A 22,476-nucleotide genomic window follows, 5' to 3' on the forward strand; every position below is an offset into this window, starting at 1 on the left:
CCGGCTGGCCAAACCCTTCCCTAACCCGGGAAAACGCTGTGCCAGCTGTGAAAGAAGCAGGAAGACACAGGTTGTTCCGGTCCTCTTTCTCCACGACCTGCTGTTGTTGTTCCGTCTTGACCCTGTAGCCGTTCTGGAAGAACGCCGCGTGTTCTGAAACGTCGCAGAGCGCGTGCCCCCATCGGGCCCTCTGTACACTAACAACTTAGTCAGAATCATGATGTCTAATATCTTTTGACAAATAATTACGTCGGGCAAAGCTTCCTGAAATCCATAGTACGTTTCCCAGTTGATGCGTTTCTCGCTGAGTCAGTGTGTAGATATGGTTCTGTTTAAAAAGGCTTCACAACATCCCCTGGTATCCAGCGTAACCCAATTCCTTACAACAGCTTACTCTATCTATCCCCTGCTTCTTTCCCCTTCCTTTATCACACAAGGAATCAATCACAGGCTCTCGGTATCCATCTCAGACAGCAGAGAAGAAGAGGAGCAGGTGGGCGCAACATGTCTCTGTCCACCAAGAAGAGATCAAATAAAACATGTTCTGTAGGCGTGTCGGGATCAGATTTCCCACAGATACTGTAGTATCCTCGTTATGATCATCAGTGGTGTAGGTCAAACAGAAAACAAGCCCCTGTTCTGTTCCATCGGGATATTACAGCATAAGCTCCTAGTTTGAGCTCCTTGTTTGAGATCCTTGTTTGAGCTCCTTGTTTGAGCTCCTTGTTTGAGCTCCTTGTTTGAGCTCCTTGTTTGAGCTCCTTGTTTGAGCTCCTTGTTTGAGCTCCTTGATTGAAAAGCTGCCATAATCCTCACCATGATACCGTATGAATAAATATACTATTACGGTAGCTTTCAATCAATGTAACGTAATGTAATGTAATGCTTTTCAGTCTGTTGTACAGTAGGATTGCTTCCTTTTCCTGCTTTGAGATACTATGTGGTATGTGACAATAGCCGGCAGTCATCTTTTATAACAGCAGTTGTCATTAATTCAGGGTCACAATGAATGATTGCTAAAGCCTCTCAGCTCTAGACAGAGTTTGACTCGGGCACTGACACGTCACGTGGTGATACACATTCTTTCTGGTGACAGTTTTGAGCAGTTACGATACGTTCTACCCTAAAATGACTGTCTATGACAGAAAGTGACTGCTGTCTGATGAGATGTACTGTACATTGTCTGGTAGTAACGGGACAGACTTGCCTCACAGTCTGATTGGTCTCTGTCTTTTCCTGTATGGGTCTGCTAAGTCATATCAGAACATCGTAGGCCTATAGATTTCCAGTGAAATCACAATGTCCAGAATCAAGACACAACATAAAACCTTTCCAGCGAGATTAACAGAATAAAACATTTTCAAAAGCATATCTTTAAGTGCAATCGTTAAGGCTAGCTCCAGTGGACAGCTGGACGGTAAAAGCCCATTTCTGTGTTTACTTGTACAGCTCATGAGTAAAAAACTGGAGCATTTGGATCAGAAATTAGCTGCTGTCTTTTCTAAAATGGGTAATGTTCTGTTGCTCCCTGGGTTTCATCCATACAAGGCTCTTACAAAGTTACTTACTCAAACAGCAATGGCTTGGATTTAATTGGAATAACAAACTGGTTTTATTTTCTGTCCAGAGGTATCAAAAACTAAATCAGTTGAACTTCCAACTAAGAATCATTAGGCATGGAAACTCCACTTGTAGAGTAGCTAGGCAACAGCAATCAACAGAATTACTTAGTATGTTGCCAAGGGTAACCTATTAGCAGTTAGGTATAGAACTAACTTGGAGGGTAGACTATAAGCAGTTAACTGTAGTAGTATCTTGGAGGGTAGACTATAAGCAGTTAACTGTAGTAGTATCTTGGAGGGTAGCCTATAAGCAGTTAACTGTAGTAGTATCTTGGAGGGTAGCCTATAAGCAGTTAACTGTCGTAGTATCTTGGAGGGTAGACTATAAGCAGTTAACTGTAGTAGTATCTTGGAGGGTAGACTATAAGCAGTTAACTGTAGTAGTATCTTGGAGGGTAGACTATAAGCAGTTAACTGTAGTAGTATCTTGGAGGGTAGCCTATAAGCAGTTAACTGTCGTAGTATCTTGGAGGGTAGACTATAAGCAGTTAACTGTAGTAGTATCTTGGAGGGTAGACTATAAGCAGTTAACTGTAGTAGTATCTTGGAGGGTAGACTATAAGCAGTTAACTGTAGTAGTATCTTGGAGGGTAGACTATAAGCAATTAACTGTAGTAGTATCTTGGAGGGTAGACTATAAGCAGTTAACTGTAGTAGTATCTTGGAGGGTAGACTATAAGCAGTTAACTGTAGTAGTATCTTGGAGGGTAGACTATAAGCAGTTAACTGTAGTAGTATCTTGGAGGGTAGACTATAAGCAGTTAACTGTCGTAGTATCTTGGAGGGTAGACTATAAGCAGTTAACTGTAGTAGTATCTTGGAGGGTAGACTATAAGCAGTTAACTGTAGTAGTATCTTGGAGGGTAGACTATAAGCAGTTAACTGTAGTAGTATCTTGGAGGGTAGACTATAAGCAGTTAACTGTAGTAGTATCTTGGAGGGTAGACTATAAGCAGTTAACTGTAGTAGTATCTTGGAGGGTAGACTATAAGCAGTTAACTGTAGTAGTATCTTGGAGGGTAGACTATAAGCAGTTAACTGTAGTAGTATCTTGGCATCTGTAACAGTTTACTTCCAACTAAGGCTGACCCCAATTAGTCGACTGGTCGATTGTTTGGTCGATACATTTTTTTGTCGAGCAGTAGCAAATATATATACAGCGCACTCAGAAAGTATTCATTCCCCTTGACCTTTTCCACATTTTGTTACATTACAACCTTATTCTAAAATTGATTAAATATTTTAAAAATTCTCATCAATCTACACACAACACCCCATAATGACAAAGCGGAAATATCACATTTACATAAGTATTCAGACCCTTTACTCAGTACTTTGTTGAAGCACCTTTCGCAGCGATGACAACCTCGAGTCTTCTTGGGTACGAAGCTACACGCTCGGTACACCTGTATTTGCAGAGTTTCTCCCATTCTTCTCTGCAGATCCTCTCAAGCTCTGCCAGGTTGCATGAGAGCATCGCTGCAAAGCTATTTTCAGGTCTCTCCAGAGATGTTTGATCGGGTTCAAGTCCGGTCTCTGGCTGGGCCACTCAAGGACATTCATAGACTTGTCCCGAAGCCACTCCTGCATTGTCTTGGCTGTGTGCTTAGGGTCATTGTCCTGTTGGTAGGTGAACCTTCACCCCAGTCTGAGGTCCTGAGAGCTCTGGAGCAGGTTTTAATCAAGGATCTCTCTGTACTTTGTTCCATTCATCTTTCCCTCAGAGTGACCATCGGGTTCTTGGTCACCTCCCTGGCCAAGGCCCTTCTCCCCTGATTGCTCAGTTTGGCCGAGTGGCCAGCTCTAGGAAGAGTCCTGTTGGTGGTTACAAACTTCTTCCATTTAAGAATGATGGAGGCCACTGTGTTATTGGGAACCTTCAATGCATCTCAGTGCAATACACTACAGTCCCTGGTTCAAATCCAGGCAGAATCACATCTGGCTGTGATTGGGAGTCCCACAGTGCGGCACACAATTGGCCCAGCGACGTCCGGGTTTGGCCGAGGTAGGCCGTCATTGTAAATAAGAATTTGTTCTTAACTGACATGCCTAGTTAAATAAAGGTTAAATTTTAAAAAGTAAACACAGCTGGACTCCAATCAAGCTGAAGAAACATCTCAAGGATGATCAATTGAAACAGGATGCACCTGAGCTCAATTTGAGTCTCATAGCAAAGGGTCTGAATACTTATGTAAATACAGTGTTTTTTTTTATTTTATTTTTTTATAATTTTGCCATAAATTTCAAAAAACATGTTTTCAATTTGTCATTATGTAGTATAGTGTATAGATTGATGAGGGAAACAAATATGTGATCCATTTTAGAATAAGACTGTAACGTAACAACAAAGAAGGGAAGGGGTCTGAATACCCTCCGAATGCTCTGTATATACATTTGTTAATGGCACAAGAGACACTTGTCTGATTCGCACCTACAGTGCCTTGCAAAAGTATTCGGCCCCCTTGAACTTTGCGACCTTTTGCCACATTTCAGGCTTCAAACATAAAGCCATAAAACTGTATTTTTTTGTGAAGAATCAACAACAAGTGGGACACAATCATGAAGTGGAACGACATTTATTGGATATTTCAAACTTTTTTAACAAATCAAAAACTGAAAAATTGGGCGTGCAAAATTATTCAGCCCCCTTAAGTTAATACTTTGTAGCGCCACCTTTTGCTGCGATTACAGCTGTAAGTCGCTTGGGGTATGTCTCTATCAGTTTTGCACATCGAGAGACGGAATTTTTTTCCCATTCCTCCTTGCAAAACAGCTCGAGCTCAGTGAGGTTGGATGGAGAGCATTTGTGAACAGCAGTTTTCAGTTCTTTCCACAGATTCTCGATTGGATTCAGGTCTGGACTTTGACTTGGCCATTCTAACACCTGGATATGTTTATTTTTGAACCATTCCATTGTAGATTTTGCTTTATGTTTTGGATCATTGTCTTGTTGGAAGACAAATCTCCGTCCCAGTCTCAGGTCTTTTGCAGACTCCATCAGGTTTTCTTCCAGAATGGTCCTGTATTTGGCTCCATCCATCTTCCCATCAATTTTAACCATCTTCCCTGTCCCTGCTGAAGAAAAGCAGGCCCAAACCATGATGCTGCCACCACCATGTTTGACAGTGGGGATGGTGTGTTCAGCTGTGTTGCTTTTACGCCAAACATAACGTTTTGCATTGTTGCCAAAAAGTTCAATTTTGGTTTCATCTGACCAGAGCACCTTCTTCCACATGTTTGGTGTGTCTCCCAGGTGGCTTGTGGCAAACTTTAAACTACACTTTTTATGGATATCTTTAAGAAATGGCTTTCTTCTTGCCACTCTTCCATAAAGGCCAGATTTGTGCAATATACGACTGATTGTTGTCCTATGGGCAGAGTCTCCCACCTCAGCTGTAGATCTCTGCAGTTCATCCAGAGTGATCATGGGCCTCTTGGCTGCATCTCTGATCAGTCTTCTCCTTGTATGAGCTGAAAGTTTAGAGGGACGGCCAGGTCTTGGTAGATTTGCAGTGGTCTGATACTCCTTCCATTTCAATATTATCGCTTGCACAGTGCTCCTTGGGATGTTTAAAGCTTGGGAAATCTTTTTGTATCCAAATCCGGCTTTAAACTTCTTCACAACAGTATCTCGGACCTGCCTGGTGTGTTCCTTGTTCTTCATGATGCTCTCTGCGCTTTTAACGGACCTCTGAGACTATCACAGTGCAGGTGCATTTATACGGAGACTTGATTACACACAGGTGGATTGTATTTATCATCATTAGTCATTTAGGTCAACATTGGATCATTCAGAGATCCTCACTGAACTTCTGGAGAGAGTTTGCTGCACTGAAATTAAAGGGGCTGAATAATTTTGCACGCCCAATTTTTCAGTTTTTGATTTGTTAAAAAAGTTTGAAATATCCAATAAATGTCGTTCCACTTCATGATTGTGTACCACTTGTTGTTGATTCTTCACAAAAAAATACAGTTTTATATCTTTATGTTTGAAGCCTGAAATGTGGCAAAAGGTCGCAAAGTTCAAGGGGGCCGAATACTTTCGCAAGGCACTGTATCTCTGTGAACTAATCCATTGCAGAGGTTGAGACTAGTCCATTGAGGAGGTTGAGACTAGTCCATTGAGGAGGTTGAGACTAGTCCACTGAGGAGGTTGAGACTAGTCCATTGAGGAGGTTGAGACTAGTCCATTGCAGAGGTTGAGACTAGTCCATTGAGGAGGTTGAGACTAATCCATTGAGGAGGTTGAGACTAGTCCATTGAGGAGGTTGAGACTAGTCCATTGGGGAGGTTGAGACTAGTCCATTGAGGAGGTTGAGACTAATCCATTGAGGAGGTTGAGACTAATCCATTGAGGAGGTTGAGACTAATCCATTGAGGAGGCTGAGACTAATACATTGAGGAGGCTGAGACTAATACATTGAGGAGGCTGAGACTAATCCATTGCAGAGGTTGAGACTAGTCCATTGAGGAGGTTGAGACTAGTCCATTGAGGAGGCTGAGACTAATCCATTGCAGAGGTTGAGACTAATCAATTGAGGAGGCTGAGACTAATCCATTGAGGAGGTTGAGACTAATCCATTGAGGAGGTTGAGACTAATCCATTGAGGAGGCTGAGACTAATACATTGAGGAGGCTGAGACTAATCCATTGAGGAGGTTGAGACTAGTCCATTGAGGAGGCTGAGACTAATCCATTGCAGAGGTTGAGACTAGTCGATTGAGGAGGTTGAGACTAATCCATTGAGGAGGTTGAGACTAGTCCATTGCAGAGGTTGAGACTAGTCCATTGAGGAGGTTGAGACTAGTCCATTGAGGAGGTTGAGACTAATCCATTGAGGAGGTTGAGACTAGTCCATTGAGGAGGTTGAGACTAATCCATTGAGGAGGTTGAGACTAGTCCATTGAGGAGGCTGAGACTAATCCATTGCAGAGGTTGAGACTAATCAATTGAGGAGGCTGAGACTAATCCATTGAGGAGGTTGAGACTAATCCATTGAGGAGGTTGAGACTAATCCATTGAGGAGGCTGAGACTAATACATTGAGGAGGCTGAGACTAATACATTGAGGAGGCTGAGACTAATCCATTGCGGAGGTTGAGACTAATCCATTGAGGAGGTTGAGACTAGTCCATTGAGGAGGTTGAGACTAGTCCATTGAGGAGGTTGAGACTAGTCCATTGAGGAGGTTGAGACTAATCCATTGAGGAGGTTGAGACTAATCCATTGAGGAGGTTGAGACTAATCCATTGAGGAGGCTGAGACTAATACATTGCGGAGGCTGAGACTAATACATTGAGGAGGCTGAGACTAATCCATTGCAGAGGTTGAGACTAGTCCATTGAGGAGGTTGAGACTAATCCATTGAGGAGGTTGAGACTAGTCCATTGAGGAGGTTGAGACTAGTCCATTGAGGAGGTTGAGACTAGTCCATTGAGGAGGTTGAGACTAGTCCATTGAGGAGGTTGAGACTAGTCCATTGAGGAGGCTGAGACTAATCCATTGCAGAGGTTGAGACTAGTCCATTGAGGAGGTTGAGACTAATCCATTGAGGAGGTTGAGACTAGTCCATTGAGGAGGCTGAGACTAATCCATTGCAGAGGTTGAGACTAGTCCATTGAGGAGGTTGAGACTAGTCCATTGAGGAGGTTGAGACTAATCCATTGAGGAGGTTGAGACTAGTCCATTGAGAAGGTTGAGACTAATCCATTGCAGAGGTTGAGACTAGTCCATTGAGGAGGTTGAGACTAGTCCATTGAGGAGGTTGAGACTAATCCATTGAGGAGGTTGAGACTAGTCCATTGAGGAGGTTGAGACTAATCCATTGCAGAGGTTGAGACTAGTCCATTGAGGAGGTTGAGACTAATCCATTGAGGAGGTTGAGACTAGTCCATTGAGGAGGTTGAGACTAGTCCATTGAGGAGGTTGAGACTAGTCCATTGAGGAGGTTGAGACTAGTCCATTGAGGAGGTTGAGACTAGTCCATTGAGGAGGCTGAGACTAATCCATTGCAGAGGTTGAGACTAGTCCATTGAGGAGGTTGAGACTAATCCATTGAGGAGGTTGAGACTAGTCCATTGAGGAGGCTGAGACTAATCCATTGCAGAGGTTGAGACTAGTCCATTGAGGAGGTTGAGACTAATCCATTGAGGAGGTTGAGACTACTCCATTGCAGAGGTTGAGACTAGTCCATTGAGGAGGTTGAGACTAGTCCATTGAGGAGGTTGAGACTAATCCATTGAGGAGGTTGAGACTAGTCCATTGAGGAGGTTGAGACTAATCCATTGCAGAGGTTGAGACTAGTCCATTGAGGAGGTTGAGACTAGTCCATTGAGGAGGTTGAGACTAATCCATTGAGGAGGTTGAGACTAGTCCATTGCAGAGGTTGAGACTAGTCCATTGAGGAGGTTGAGACTAATCCATTGCAGAGGTTGAGACTAATCCATCGAGGAGGTTGAGACTAGTCCATTGCAGAGGTTGAGACTAGTCCATTGAGGAGGTTGAGACTAATCCATTGCAGAGGTTGAGACTAGTCCATTGAGGAGGTTGAGACTAATCCATTGAGGAGGTTGAGACTAGTCCATTGCAGCGGTTGAGACTAGTCCATTGAGGAGGTTGAGACTAGTCCATTGAGGAGGCTGAGACTAATCCATTGCGGAGGCTGAGACTAATCCATTGCGGAGGCTGAGACTAATCCATTGCGGAGGCTGAGACTAATCCATTGCGGAGGCTGAGACTAGATAGGAGGAAAACGCTACGTCTGGCGCAAACCCAACACTTCTCATCACCCAGAGAACACCATCCACACAGTAAGGCATGGTGGAGGCAGCATCATGCTGTGGGGATGTTTTTTATCAGCAGGAACTGGGAAACTGGTCAGAATTAAAGGAATGATGGATGGCACTCAATACAGGGAAATTCTTGAGGGAAACCTGTTTCAGTCTTCCAGAGATTTGAGACTGGGACGGAGGTTCACCTTCCAGCAGGACAATGACCCTAAGCATACTGCTAAAGCAACACTCGAGTGGTTTAAGGGGAAACATTTCAATGTCTTGGAATGGCCTAGTTAAAGTCCAGACCTCAATCCAATTGAGAATATGTGGTATGACTTAAAGATTGCTGTACAACAGCGGAACCCATCTAACTTGAAGGAGCTGGAGCAGTTTTGCCTTGAAGAATGGCAAAAATCCCAGTGGCTGGATGTGCCAAGCTTATAGAGACATACCCCAAGGTGACTTGCAGCTGTAATTTCTGCAAAAGGTTGCTCTATAAAGTACTGATTTTGGGGGGGGGTTGAATAATTATGCACACTCAAGTTTCCTGTTTTTTTTTGGTCATATTTCTTGTTTGTTTCACAATAAAAAAATCTGTTTTTACATCCATTGAGAATAACAATAGTTTTTTTTGTTGCACCTGTCCCGTTATCTGGTTTTAATGACCATTTTTGAATGCCTTTCTAACCAATCAGAAACGAGTATTCAACAATGCTGTGGTATAATATCAATTAAATGAAACTGTTCCACAAAAAATTGCATTAGGAAAAAACATATATGGTACTCAAATCGGTAGAAATGGTACTCAGATCGGTAGAAATGGTAAGATAAAATGACATTCCACGTGAGAAAGGTTGCCGACTCCTCATGTAGCAGCCTATTACCGAAACATCAGGAGAGTAACGGCGAAATTTGCGAAAGCCAGCAGGAGATCGATTGATTGATTGGTCGAAAGAAAATACGAAAGTCGAGCAAGTTTTTTTGTTGTTGTTGGGGACAGCCCGACATCCAACTGACATTACACTCCTCAGCGCTTTCTTGGTAGATGAATGTTTGCATAGCCGTGTTTGAGTGCGTATTTGTGGATGTGTGGATGTTTTTGTCTCTGTCAGACTGTTCAGACATAAGATTGGAGAAATGGCTCTTTGGCCAATGAGAGATTGAGCCTGATTAGGGATATGACAGGTTATTAATTCAGTGAAGGCCAGGCGGCCCCGTAGTGTTCAGCACTAAACACATCTGACAATCCAGCCAGGCTAGAGCAAACACTGAAAATATATGAAAGATATCAAATAGTAGGACCTGGAGTCCCTGGTCTGTTACAGTGTGACCTCATGGCTGGAGTCCCTGGTCTGTTACAGTGTGACCTCATCATGGCTGGAGTCCCTGGTCTGTTACAGTGTGACCTCATGGCTGGAGTCCCTGGTCTGTTACAGTGTGACCTCATTATGGCTGGAGTCCCTGGTCTGTTACAGTGTGACCTCGTGGCTGAAGTCCCTGGTCTGTTACAGTGTGACCTCGTGGCTGGAGTCCCTGGACTGTTACAGTGTGACCTCATGGCTGGAGTCCCTGGTCTGTTACAGTGTGACCTCGTGGCTGGAGTCCCTGGTCTGTTTCAGTGTGACCTCGTGGCTGGAGTCCCTGGTCTGTTACAGTGTGACCTCGTGGCTGGAGTCACTGGTCTGTTACAGTGTGACCTCGTGGCTGGAGTCCCTGGTCTGTTACAGTGTGACCTCGTGGCTGGAGTCCCTGGTCTGTTACAGTGTGACCTCATCATGGCTGGAGTCCCTGGTCTGTTACAGTGTGACCTCATCATGGCTGGAGTCCCTGGTCTGTTACAGTGTGACCTCGTGGCTGGAGTCCCTGGTCTGTTACAGTGTGACCTCATGGCTGGAGTCCCTGGTCTGTTACAGTTTGACCTCGTGGCTGGAGTCCCTGGTCTGTTACAGTGTGACCTCATGGCTGGAGTCCCTGGTCTGTTACAGTGTGACCTCATGGCTGGAGTCCCTGGTCTGTTACAGTGTGACCTCATGGCTGGAGTCCCTGGTCTGCTACAAATGCACCCCTACATCCTGTATCCATAGTCCCTATATATACAAATCAAATCCTCTCAGATCTCCACAAGTACATTGGGCTTAGGGTTAAGGGGTTGATTTGGGATTGGGCCACTGATAAAGCTACTATCATGCAGATGCTGATGAGGACTGAGAGGAAGAGGGTGTGGCCCTGATTTCTGATTGACAGGTGATTGACAGGGGATGTAAACAGAGCCCTTCAGCTTACAGCAGTTTAACTGGACCACACATGTGTATACTTAACATTTTAATGGGAATGTACATTCTAGTGATTATATTTCTATGGTGGCTGAGCTGTGATTGACAGGTGACGAAGACAAATTCTTAATCAACACCAAATCCCCTCTCCACTGTAGTCTCTCTCTGTCTCTGTCTCTCTCTCTCTCTCTCTCTCTCTCTCTCTCTCTCTCTCTCTCTCTCTCTCTCTCTCTCGGAGATGACCCACAGTCCCAAATGACTCCCTATTAGTGCATTACTTTTGACCAGGGACCATAGGTCTCTGTTCCCTATATAGTGCACTACATTTGAACAGGGAACATAGGGCAATAGTCAGAAGTGAGTCAGTCTGGCAGGTGCCAGTCAACAAAACCTAATAAACGTTCATGTTGGCTCATCGTGTACAGTACTTTAAATCATAGACCAATTTCAATGAGTTCAATCATCATTACAGGTAGCTAGGTCAAATGACCTTCGTGGTCCGTCGTGGAAGTCTAGACCAGGGTTCTTAAACTATGACTTGGGAGCCAAAATGGGCCCTGAGCACGTGAGAGGTGGGTTTGCGAGTAAACATTTATAATCGGACATTACTTCTTCTTCATTTGGGTCGTTCGAGGACAGTACATCTCTCATTTGGGTCGTTCGAGGACAATACATCTCTCATTTGGGTCGTTCGAGGACAGTACATCTCTCATTTGGGTCTCGAGCTGAAAAAAGCTGAAGAACCTCTGGTCTAGACTGATGCCAGCCCAGCAAGTAGTGTACGCCACAACATTGTGAAACCAGAAACCATTAAAACTAGGTAAACACGACATTGTGAAACCAGAAACCAATTAAAACTAGGTAAACACGACATTGTGAAACCAGAAACTATTAAAACTAGGTAAACACGACATTGCTGTCAGCCAACAACCAACACCATTATCACAGTCAGAATAGTCCCAAATCGCACCCTATTCCCTTTATAGTGCACTACTTTAGACCAGGGCCCTATGGCCAATGGCACCCTATTCCCTTTATAGTGCACTACTTTTGACCAGGGCCCTATGGCCAATGGCACCCTATTCCCTTTATAGTGCACTACTTTTGACCAGGGCCCTTCAGTCAACACAAGCAGCTACTCCCTGTGTCTTTTAAAAAGAGGGAGGCTGTCCAAGATAAGATAACCAGGTCAAACCAGAGACAAAATCCACGTGCCTCAACTGGAAAATAATTGAACAATTCAACGATCCAGTTTAAGGCAGTGTAATACACATAATATCCACTGGGGCGCGCTGCAGACCAGGTCTCAATCAAAGCTGAACTAGAACACCGCTCCCACATTTGTCAGGCGCTATATACTGTACTGCTGTACTTACCAAGCCAGCTCCTGTTGAGATAGACGGACACGAACACCGGGGGAACAGTGAAGAAGTCCACCACCGAGTTCACCTCCAGCCAGAACCACAGCTTGTCATTGGCCGCTATGAACTGGGGGGGATAGAGAAAGAGACCAGTTATATTATATATTATATTCTACATTCCTATATTCTACCATCCTACTTTTTAATGTTGATCCATGACTGTAGGTTGTTCAGGGTACAAAAGGCATTAAAGTAAGTCATGAAAGATAGCTAGACAGCCGCAAAACTGTTGAATGCTTCCACAGTTTTAATGAGTGCAATGTTTTGACTTTAATGTCTATATTATGTGTGGGTATATTTACGCAATAAGGCACCGGGGGGGTGGTATATGGCCAATATACCACGGCTAAGGGCTGTTCTTAGGCACGACACATCGCAGAGTGCCTGGACACTGCCCTTAGCCGTGGTATATTGGCTGTATACCACAAACACCAGAGGTGACCTAATTGCTATTAATAAACTGGTTACCAACGTAATCATGGCAGTAAAAATAAATGTTTTGTCATACCTGCGGTATGCGTTGTGATATACCATAGCTGTCAGCCAATCAGCATTCAGCGTATAAATATCTTTATTGGGGCGGAAGGGTAGCCTAGTGGGTAGAGTGTTGGGCTCGTAACCAAAAGGTTGCAAGTTCAAATCCCCGAGCTGACGAGGTAAAAATCTATCGTTCTGCACCTGAACAAAGCAGTTAACCCACTGTTCCTAGACCAGTTAACCCACTGTTCCTAGGCCGTCATTGAAAATAAGAATTTGTTCTTAACTGACTTGCCAAGGTAAATAAATATCTTTATTCCATGATTGAAACTACACTAGCATAACAACTTGTGTACACGTCTAATGTAGCATTTTCCTTATTTACCCGAAGACCAAAGTACAAGAGGAAGAAGACGTTGAAAGCCATGTCGATCTGTAGCGTGAAGTCTTTGTAGAAGTTCTGACAGGACTCGATGGGGCTGTCAGAAACACACAGAAAACACACATGTTAGAAACATCTCACTTATTGAACATGCACTTGCACTCACCTCCCCCAAAAAACGTTTTTTTTTTTAAATATAAAGATGAAGAAATAAAGAATGAAAGGAATTCAAAAGGTGTGACATTTTCTAAATGAGGTAAAAAAAAAACACGTCACTATAACGTGTTCTTCTACCCTGATTAAAAACCTCGTGTGAACTTTACTCTTCTGAAAATCGCTTTGACATAGAAGAAATGAATAAGTAGTGATTCCTTCAATATCCTCACAGTACAGTGTGTACAGTAGAAGGGTTATGGATAGGGGGGGGGGGGGGGGTTTTAGTACATCAAAAGGCTATTTTGACACAGGAATAAGAAGGATCGTTTGGGATCTTTAACGCTAGAGGTGGGTACAGTGCAGTGGCAGTAGTCTAAGGGTTAATAGCCACGCAGGGGTTTTGACGTCTTTCATGTCATCAAAGCAGCCATAGCAGATGCTAACAATGCCATAGCAGATGCTAACAATGCCATAGCAGATGCTAACAATGCCATGGTAGATGCTAACAATACCATAACAGATGCTAACAATGCCATAGCAGATGCTAACAATGCCATAGCAGATGCTAACGATGTGCTGTAGCAGTCTCACCCTCAACACTTGTACCTGGCACTAAGAATTAAATCAAATTTAAAAATAAATAACCAATGATATGTTATGAGTTGGGAATTACTGTCACCACTATACATCTTGTGAACGAAATCCAGGTATGTGTAATGACAGTCCAAGCTTATTGTAAACACCATTTTTGAGGTTACAGTACAGACATATAGCTCTATAGTGCATCTCACGTGGATACAACCTACCATATCGTGTTAACACATATAGTGCCTGACCTACATAACTAGGTAGGCTATATCCTAAAATATGTCAGAGAGCCGTTAGTGTATCTGGCCAATAGAGTGGACAACATGAGACAGCCAGCCCCCCCCCCCCCCCCCCCCCCTCCCCAAACTTAGACCAGATAGGATGCTATTGTTGTTAAGTAAAGTCATACAGTCACCAAATACACTCCTCAAATAGAAGCCCTGGACACAGACTAAACTACCCAGATCTAAGAGTGTGTTATACATTTGTCTAATCCTTTATACAATAAGATACATTATTGTGTCAATAAATATGCATATAAAGCTTATGATGCCAGTTATACTATGTATTATCAATAACAGTAACTGCCAATTCTGAGAATAGCCCAAGCGTTGTGAATATTTCAACCCTTCACTTCAGGTGATAATAATTACAGTATATCTAGAGCGCATCCCAAATGGAGCCCTATTCCCTATATATAGGTGCACTAATTTTGACCAGAGCCCCTATCTATGTAGCCTAAAGGGAATAGGATGCAAGGCAGGATTCATCCCAGTGTGAATCCTCAACGGTAGCTAGATAACAGAGAAGAGTAATGACCATAGGGAGGCCAGATCTGGGCTGCTCAATAATTGAGTGGCTGGTCAGGAAGCGGTGGCTTAGTCTCTATGAGAGCCACAAAACACAGAGGGAAAAAGGCTGCCAGTGGCTACCTCGCTTTAAACCAAAGATGCATGAACAGTGAAGGAGACTGAATATAAAATGATATTCAGCAACTCTTGGTAGGAGAATGGAAATGTTATGATATTCAGCAACTCTTGGTAGGACAATGGAAATGTTATTGTATTCAGCAACTCTTGGTAGGACAATGGAAGCTTGATGATGTTCAGCAACTCTTGGTAGGACAATGGAAATGTTATGATATTCAGCAATTCTTGGTAGGACAATGGAAATGTTATTGTATTCAGCAACTCTTGGTAGGACAATGGAAATGTTATTATATTCAGCAACTCTTGGTAGGACAATGGAAGCTTGATGATATTCAGCAACTCTTGGTAGGACAATGGAAGCTTGATGATATTCAGCAACTCTTGGTAGGACAATGGAAGCTTGATGATATTCAGCAACTCTTGGTAGGACAATGGAAGCTTGATGATATTCAGCAACTCTTGGTAGGACAATGGCATTCTATCTTTTTTTGTTAAAAACCTCTTCATAAAAACCCTCTGAGCGCTCTCTATCCACTTCCTTGTACTCAGGCACACAGAGGCATGGCCGTGCATGAGTCACTGAGAGTAGTAGCATTTTGGCCAAACTGTGGAATTGTTAATTGGCCAAGATACATTTTTATTTACAAAATGTAAAACAAAGAACGCTGTTGTACACAAATGGTAATCTGAGGATATCAATTCAACCAAAACTTAGATCAGAGAAAAACTATTATTTGGGCCAAAAAACAAGTGTTTTCTGCTTGAGATAATGTCAAAAGACTAACACGCTAATGAGAGAGAGGGAGAGAGAGAGAGAGAGAGAGAGAGAGAGAGAGAGTGGGTGTGACTTGGTTCTGATATAAAGCTAGACTTATTCTAGGTCAAGCGTCCACAGGCCAGCCTGCTAGCTGGATAGATCTCCTCCTTCTCGCTCTCTTTCTGTACTTAATGGTATTATTTATGAGGACAGAATAGTGTTGACTTTTCTCAGTTGCTTCCTGGTGATTTTTGCAATAAGCTCTATCTGTCTGTACTAAGGTGTACATTTGAGGACATCCTTAGCCTTAAGAGGTTGACAATTCACTCAAGGATGATTGAGACTTGAGGCTGAGAGTGTCCTAAAATGTACGACGCACTCTGTCTGTTGCAAATACTGTTTCAGTAGACCTCCAAGGCTAATTACAGGAAGTTCACATATCTGTTACAACCTGCTGTCACTGAACACACAACACGCTAACCAACACGTTGCTGCTGCTGTGTGTGTGCCAAAGTGTGACTGAGGCAAGCAGAGAGCCTTGTTGTTAATGACATTAGGTCAGGTAACGACATTGGGTCAGTTAATGACATTGGGTCAGTTAACGACATTGGGTCAGTTAATGACATTGGGTCAGTTAACGACATTGGGTCAGTTAACGACATTGGGTCAGTTAATGACATTGGGTCAGTTAACGACATTGGGTCAGTTAATGACATTAGGTCAGTTAATGACATTGGGTCAGTTAATGACATTGGGTCAGTTAATGACATTGGGTCAGTTAACAACATTGGGTCAGTTAACGACATTAGGTCAGTTAATGACATTAGGTCAGTTAATGACATTGGGTCAGTTAATGACATTGGGTCAGTTAACAACATTGGGTCAGTTAACGACATTAATGACAGTTAACGACATTGGGTCAGTTAACAACATTGGGTCAGTTAATGACATTGGGTCAGTTAATGACATTAATGACAGTTAACGACATTAATGACAGTTAATGACATTAGGTCAGTTAACAAAATTGGGTCAGTTAACAACATTGGGTCAGTTAATGACATTGGGTCAGTTAACGACATTGGGTCAGTTAACAACATTGGGTCAGTTAACGACATTGGGTCAGTTAACGACATTGGGTCAGTTAACGACATTGGGTCAGTTAACGACATTGGGTCAGTTAATGACATTGGGTCAGTTAACGACATTGGGTCAGTTAATGACATTAGGTCAGTTAATGACATTGGGTCAGTTAATGACATTGGGTCAGTTAATGACATTGGGTCAGTTAACAACATTGGGTCAGTTAACGACATTAGGTCAGTTAATGACATTAGGTCAGTTAATGACATTGGGTCAGTTAATGACATTGGGTCAGTTAACAACATTGGGTCAGTTAACGACATTAATGACAGTTAACGACATTGGGTCAGTTAACAACATTGGGTCAGTTAATGACATTGGGTCAGTTAATGACATTAATGACAGTTAACGACATTAATGACAGTTAATGACATTAGGTCAGTTAACAAAATTGGGTCAGTTAACAACATTGGGTCAGTTAATGACATTGGGTCAGTTAACGACATTGGGTCAGTTAACAACATTGGGTCAGTTAACGACATTGGGTCAGTTAACGACATTGGGTCAGTTAATGGCATTGGGTCAGTTAACGACATTGGGTCAGTTAACGACATTGGGTCAGTTATCGACATTGGGTCAGTTAATGACATTGGGTCAGTTAATGACATTGGGTCAGTTAACGACATTGGGTCAGTTAACGACATTGGGTCAGTTATCGACATTAGGTCAGTTAATGACATTGGGTCAGTTAACAACATTGGGTCAGTTAACGACATTGGGTCAGTTAATGGCATTGGGTCAGTTAACGACATTAGGTCAGTTAATGACATTAGGTCAGTTAATGACATTGGGTCAGTTAATGACATTGGGTCAGTTAACGACATTGGGTCAGTTAACGACATTGGGTCAGTTAATGGCATTGGGTCAGTTAACGACATTGGGTCAGTTAACGACATTGGGTCAGTTATCGACATTGGGTCAGTTAATGACATTGGGTCAGTTAACGACATTGGGTCAGTTAACGACATTGGGTCAGTTAACGACATTGGGTCAGTTATCGACATTAGGTCAGTTAATGACATTGGGTCAGTTAACAACATTGGGTCAGTTAACGACATTGGGTCAGTTAATGGCATTGGGTCAGTTAACGACATTGGGTCAGTTAATGGCATTGGGTCAGTTAACGACATTGGGTCAGTTAACGACATTAATGACAGTTAATGACATTGGGTCAGTTAACGACATTGGGTCAGTTAACGACATTGGGTCAGTTAATGACATTGGGTCAGTTAATGACATTGGGTCAGTTAACGGTAACTCTGTGTTGTTGTCTGTGTCACACTGCTATGCTTTATCTTGGCCAGGTCGCAGTTGTAAATGAGAACTTGTTCTCAACTAGCCTACCTGGTTAAAAAAATATATATATATATATTGAATATGTAATAGCATTCCCAGCTAAATTAAGTCTGACAAACAATGGACGGTCACACAAGTTTGAACCTCCCTTTGAAGCCGAGGCGTTCATCCGTGACATACAACATGAATCTTCTTCCTAGCCAAAGATGCCGCTGAGGAGTATACCACCACTTTGGACTACGGAGAATTAAACCACCTTGGATAATGTGACTGTTGGCTAGCTAACTGAAACTAGCTAGCTAGCGTAACAGTTTGCTAAGTGAATAATACGTTGAGCTAGCCCACTCAAAGTTTCCTTATATTATATTATTAAATAAATGTATTAAGCCATAATCTATGGATTTCATGGGAAAGGCTTAGTCAGTTGTACAACTGAATGCCTTCAACTGTATGTGTCTACCGCATTTAACCCAACCCCTCTAAATCAGAGAGGTGTGGGGGACTGCCTTAATCGACATCCACGTCTTTGGCACCCAGGGAACAGTGGGTTAACTGCCTTGCTCAGGGGCAGAACAAGATAGTTTTACCTTATCAGCTCGGGTATTCAATCCAGCAACCTTTTGGTTACTGTCCCGACACTCTAACCACGAGGATACCTGCCGCCCCATGACTGGGCAGGGGTGAAGCCATGGGTGGGCAGGGGTGAAGCCATGGGTGGGCATGGGTGGGCATGGGAGGGCAAAGTTCCACCCACTTGGGAGACTGACTGGCTGACCCACTGGGGAGCCAGGCCCAGCCAATCAGAATTAGTTTTTCCCCACATAAAGGCTTTATTACAGACAGAAATACTCCTCAGTTTTATCAGCTGTCTCTGTGGCTTGTCTCACACAATCCCGCAGGTGAAGAAGCTAAATGTGGAGATCCTGGGCTGGCATGGTTACACATGGTTGTGAGGCCGGATGGACGTACTGACAAATTCTCTAAAAACACGTTGGTGGCAGCTTAAGGTAGAGAAATTAATATTAAATTATCTGGCAACAGATCTGGTGGGCATTCCTGCACAGCATGCAAATTGCACACTCGCTCAAAACTTGAGACATGTTGTGTGACAAAATTGCACATTTTAGAGTGGTCTTTTATTGTCCCCAGCACAAGGTGCACCTGTGTAATGATCATGCTGTTTAATCAGAATCTTGATATGCAACAGTTGTCAGGTGGATGGATTTTCTTGACAAAAGATAAATGCTCACTAACAGGGGTGTAAACACATTTGTGCACAATATTTAAGAGAAATAAGCTTTTTGTGCGTATGGAAACTTTTTGGGAGCTTTTATTTCAGCTCATGAAACATGGGACCAACACTTTACATGTTGCATTTATATTTTTGATCAGTGCAGATCGCTTATCAGGTTTAGTAATTACAGCATTTCATTAAAGACTTAAATCTATGTGACCATGGAGGACTCAGAACCCAAGTAACAGGGATTATTCAAGTTACTCGTCAACATTTAAATCATATTCTCGTATAGACAACTTTTTATTTTCTTGCTCATTGTTTCCCAATGTATTCAGGAAGTGGATAAGATAATATTGTTCTGAGTGACCATTCCCCTGTGTCATTATTCTACAGGGATAAAAAATTCGTCAAAGGATCCTCTAGATGGCGCTTGCACCCAGGTGTTCACAGGACCCAGACTTGTTACATTACTTTGGAGTGCATGTAGATGTTTATTTTACATTTTACATTGAACACTGATCAAACGTCAGCGAGTACCAGATGGGAGGCTTTCAAAGCATATATTAGTGGGCAAATGAACCGTTTTACCAGTTTCAAATAAAATCAATTAAATCTGAAAATGAGAGACATGCCTCCCATGGCGCATCAGTCTAAGGCACTGCATCGCTACAGCCCCGGGTTCGATCCCAGGCTGTGTCACAGTCGGCCGTGACCGGGAGACCCATGAGGCGCTGCACAATTGGCCCAATGTCGTCCGGGTTAGAGGAGGTTTTCGCCCTTCGGGATTTCCTTGTCCCATCGCGCTCTAGCGACTCCTAGTGGCGGGGCGGGTGCCTGCAAGCTGACTTTGGTCACGAGCTGTACAGTGTTTCCTCTGACACATTGGTGTGGCTGGCTTCTGGGTTAAGCAAGCAGTGTGTCAAGAAGCGTAAGCAAGCAGTGTGTCAAGAAGGAATTGGACGATGTTGAAGGGAGTTAAAGCTTCAGGTCCAGATGGGCTCCCAATAGATATTTATAAGACATTTAAGGCCAAACTTCTAGGTCAAATTTTGGATAGTGTATGTATGCTGAATCCTTTCAACAAGGATGCTTCCCTTCCTCTCTAAAGAGTGCTTTAAAATCACTCTTATTCTGAAACTTGATAAATCCACAACAAAATGTGAAAGTTACAGACCCATATCTAATACACAAAGACCAACATGGCTTTGTGAAAATCCCTCAAGGTTGAGTGTGAGGAGAGTGCATGTGTGAAGGGTCCCTGATACTGTCATACTTTCACATGTGTGAAGGATCCCTGATACTGTCATACTCTCTAAAGTGTGAAGGGTCCCTGATACTGTCATACTCTCTCTTGATGCGGAGAAGGCATTTGATAGAGTTGAGTGGTCTTGTTTATTTTAAGTGTTTAAGAGATTTGGGTTTGGGAAATACTTCTGTAAATGGATTAAGATATTATATACAGACCCGACTGAAGAAGTTGCCACTAACAACTTCATTTCACAACCTTTTTTTGTGGGGGAACGAGACAAGGGTGTCCAGACAGCCCAGGACTCTTCCTTGTAGCTATAGAAGCCTTTGCCATTGCAGTGTGAGCCAGCCTGTCAGTTAGTGGAATTAAAACTTCGGATTTTGAACATCGAGTGGCCCTAACAGATCTAAAGAATTCTATCTCTTCCCTCTCCAATTTAATTAATAACTTTGGTCAGTTTTCTGGGTTTAAAGTGAATAAAACCTAATATTCTATCCTTTTCCTCAACAAGCAAGAGAAACTGAATCCATTTGTACAGCATCCATTTGTGAATACAGAACAAGGTTTTACATATCTTGGTATTCAAAAGTCCCCCCCTATCTCAGCTCGCTGGTCACCATAGCATCACCCACCTGTAGCACGTGCTCCAGCAGGTATATCTCTCTGGTCACCCCCAAAACCAATTATTTCTTTGGCCGCCTCTCCTTCCAGTTCTCTGCTGCCAATGACTGGAACGAACTACAAAAATCTCTGAAACTGGAAACACTTATCTCCCTCACTAGCTTTAAGCACCAACTGTCAGAGCAGCTCACAAATTACTGCACCTGTACATAGCCCACCTATAATTTAGCCCAAACAACTACCTCTTTCCCAACTGTATTTTATTTATTTATTTATTTTGCTCCTTTGCACCCCATTATTTTTATTTCTACTTTGCACATTTTTCCACTGCAAATCTACCATTCCAGTGTTTTACTTGCTATATTGTATTTACTTTGCCACCATGGCCTTTTTTTTGCCTTTACCTCCCTTATCTCACCTCATTTGCTCACATCGTATATAGACTTGTTTATACTGTATTATTGACTGTATGTTTGTTTTACTCCCATGTGTAACTCTGTGTCGTTGTATGTGTCGAACTGCTTTGCTTTATCTTGGCCTGGTTGAAGTTGTAAATGGGAACTTGTTCTCAACTTGCCTACCTGGTTAAATAAAGGTGAAAAAAATAAAAAATAACAAATAAATCACACCAGAAATCAACAAATTCTGAACCCATGGTAACGAGTGTAACAAAAAACATCAACAGATGGACATCATTATATCATTACGTGGTGGCATTTCGCCTAGTGGTTAGAGCATTGGAATAGTAACCAAAAGATTGAAAGATTGAATCCCTGAGTTGACAAAGTAAAAATGTGTTGTTCTGCCCCTGAACAATGCAGTTAACCCACTGTTCCTTTGAAAATAAGAATTTGTTCTTAACTGACTTACCTAGTTAAATAAAGGTAAAAATAAATAGCCTGTATGTATTACTGGTACAATACATATCATATTCTGCTCAAATGTCTTTACCTATTTCAATAAATTCCTCTGACACCACCTTTATTGTTCCCAAAGATCAAAAAGATACTCTAAAACAGAAAACCAAGGCTCTTTATTTTCCCTTTAACAGAGGGGAGTTACAACTTCCAAACCTACAGTGGTATTACTGGGCTGCACAATTGAGGGCCGCAATGTTTTGGTTCTCCAAGGTACCTTAGTTACTGGCTGCAGATTGAAAAGTTGTCCACAAAATGCTTGTCTTCAAATGGATATTTGTACTCTTTAAGAAACTAAATATGAATAATAAATAAATATACTATTAATCCCTTTGTTTACGTTCCGTCTTTATTCTACAATGGATAAATCATTTTCTCCCCTCATCAATCTACACACAATACCCCATAATGACATCACAATACCCCATAATGACATCACAATACCCCATAATGACATCACAATACCCCATAATCACAATACCCCATTTTTTTTTTGCAAATGTATTAAAAATAAAAACAGATACCTTATTTACATAAGTATTCAGACCATTTGCTATGAGACTCAAACTTGAGCTCAGCTGCATCCTGCTTCCATTGATCATCCTTGAGATGTTTCTACAACTTGATAGGAGTCAATGT

At 42.5% G+C, this 22,476-nt stretch overlaps 1 protein-coding gene across 1 annotated transcript in view; it reads right to left on the minus strand.

The window, feature by feature from the left end:
* The window catches only part of LOC100301650 (calcium-activated potassium channel subunit alpha-1), a 202,141-nt gene that overhangs the window by 84,233 nt on the left and 95,432 nt on the right, over nucleotides 1-22,476 (minus strand). Inside the window, exons 4-5 of the mRNA XM_036956335.1 lie at nucleotides 12,951-13,044; nucleotides 12,044-12,155 (exon numbers count right to left, since the gene is read on the minus strand). Coding sequence (XP_036812230.1) covers nucleotides 12,044-12,155; nucleotides 12,951-13,044 — 206 coding nt within the window. The remainder of the gene's footprint in view (nucleotides 1-12,043; nucleotides 12,156-12,950; nucleotides 13,045-22,476) is intronic.

The sequence above is a fragment of the Oncorhynchus mykiss genome, chromosome 20 (assembly GCF_013265735.2).
Source record: "Oncorhynchus mykiss isolate Arlee chromosome 20, USDA_OmykA_1.1, whole genome shotgun sequence".
Classification (NCBI taxonomy): domain Eukaryota; kingdom Metazoa; phylum Chordata; class Actinopteri; order Salmoniformes; family Salmonidae; genus Oncorhynchus; species Oncorhynchus mykiss.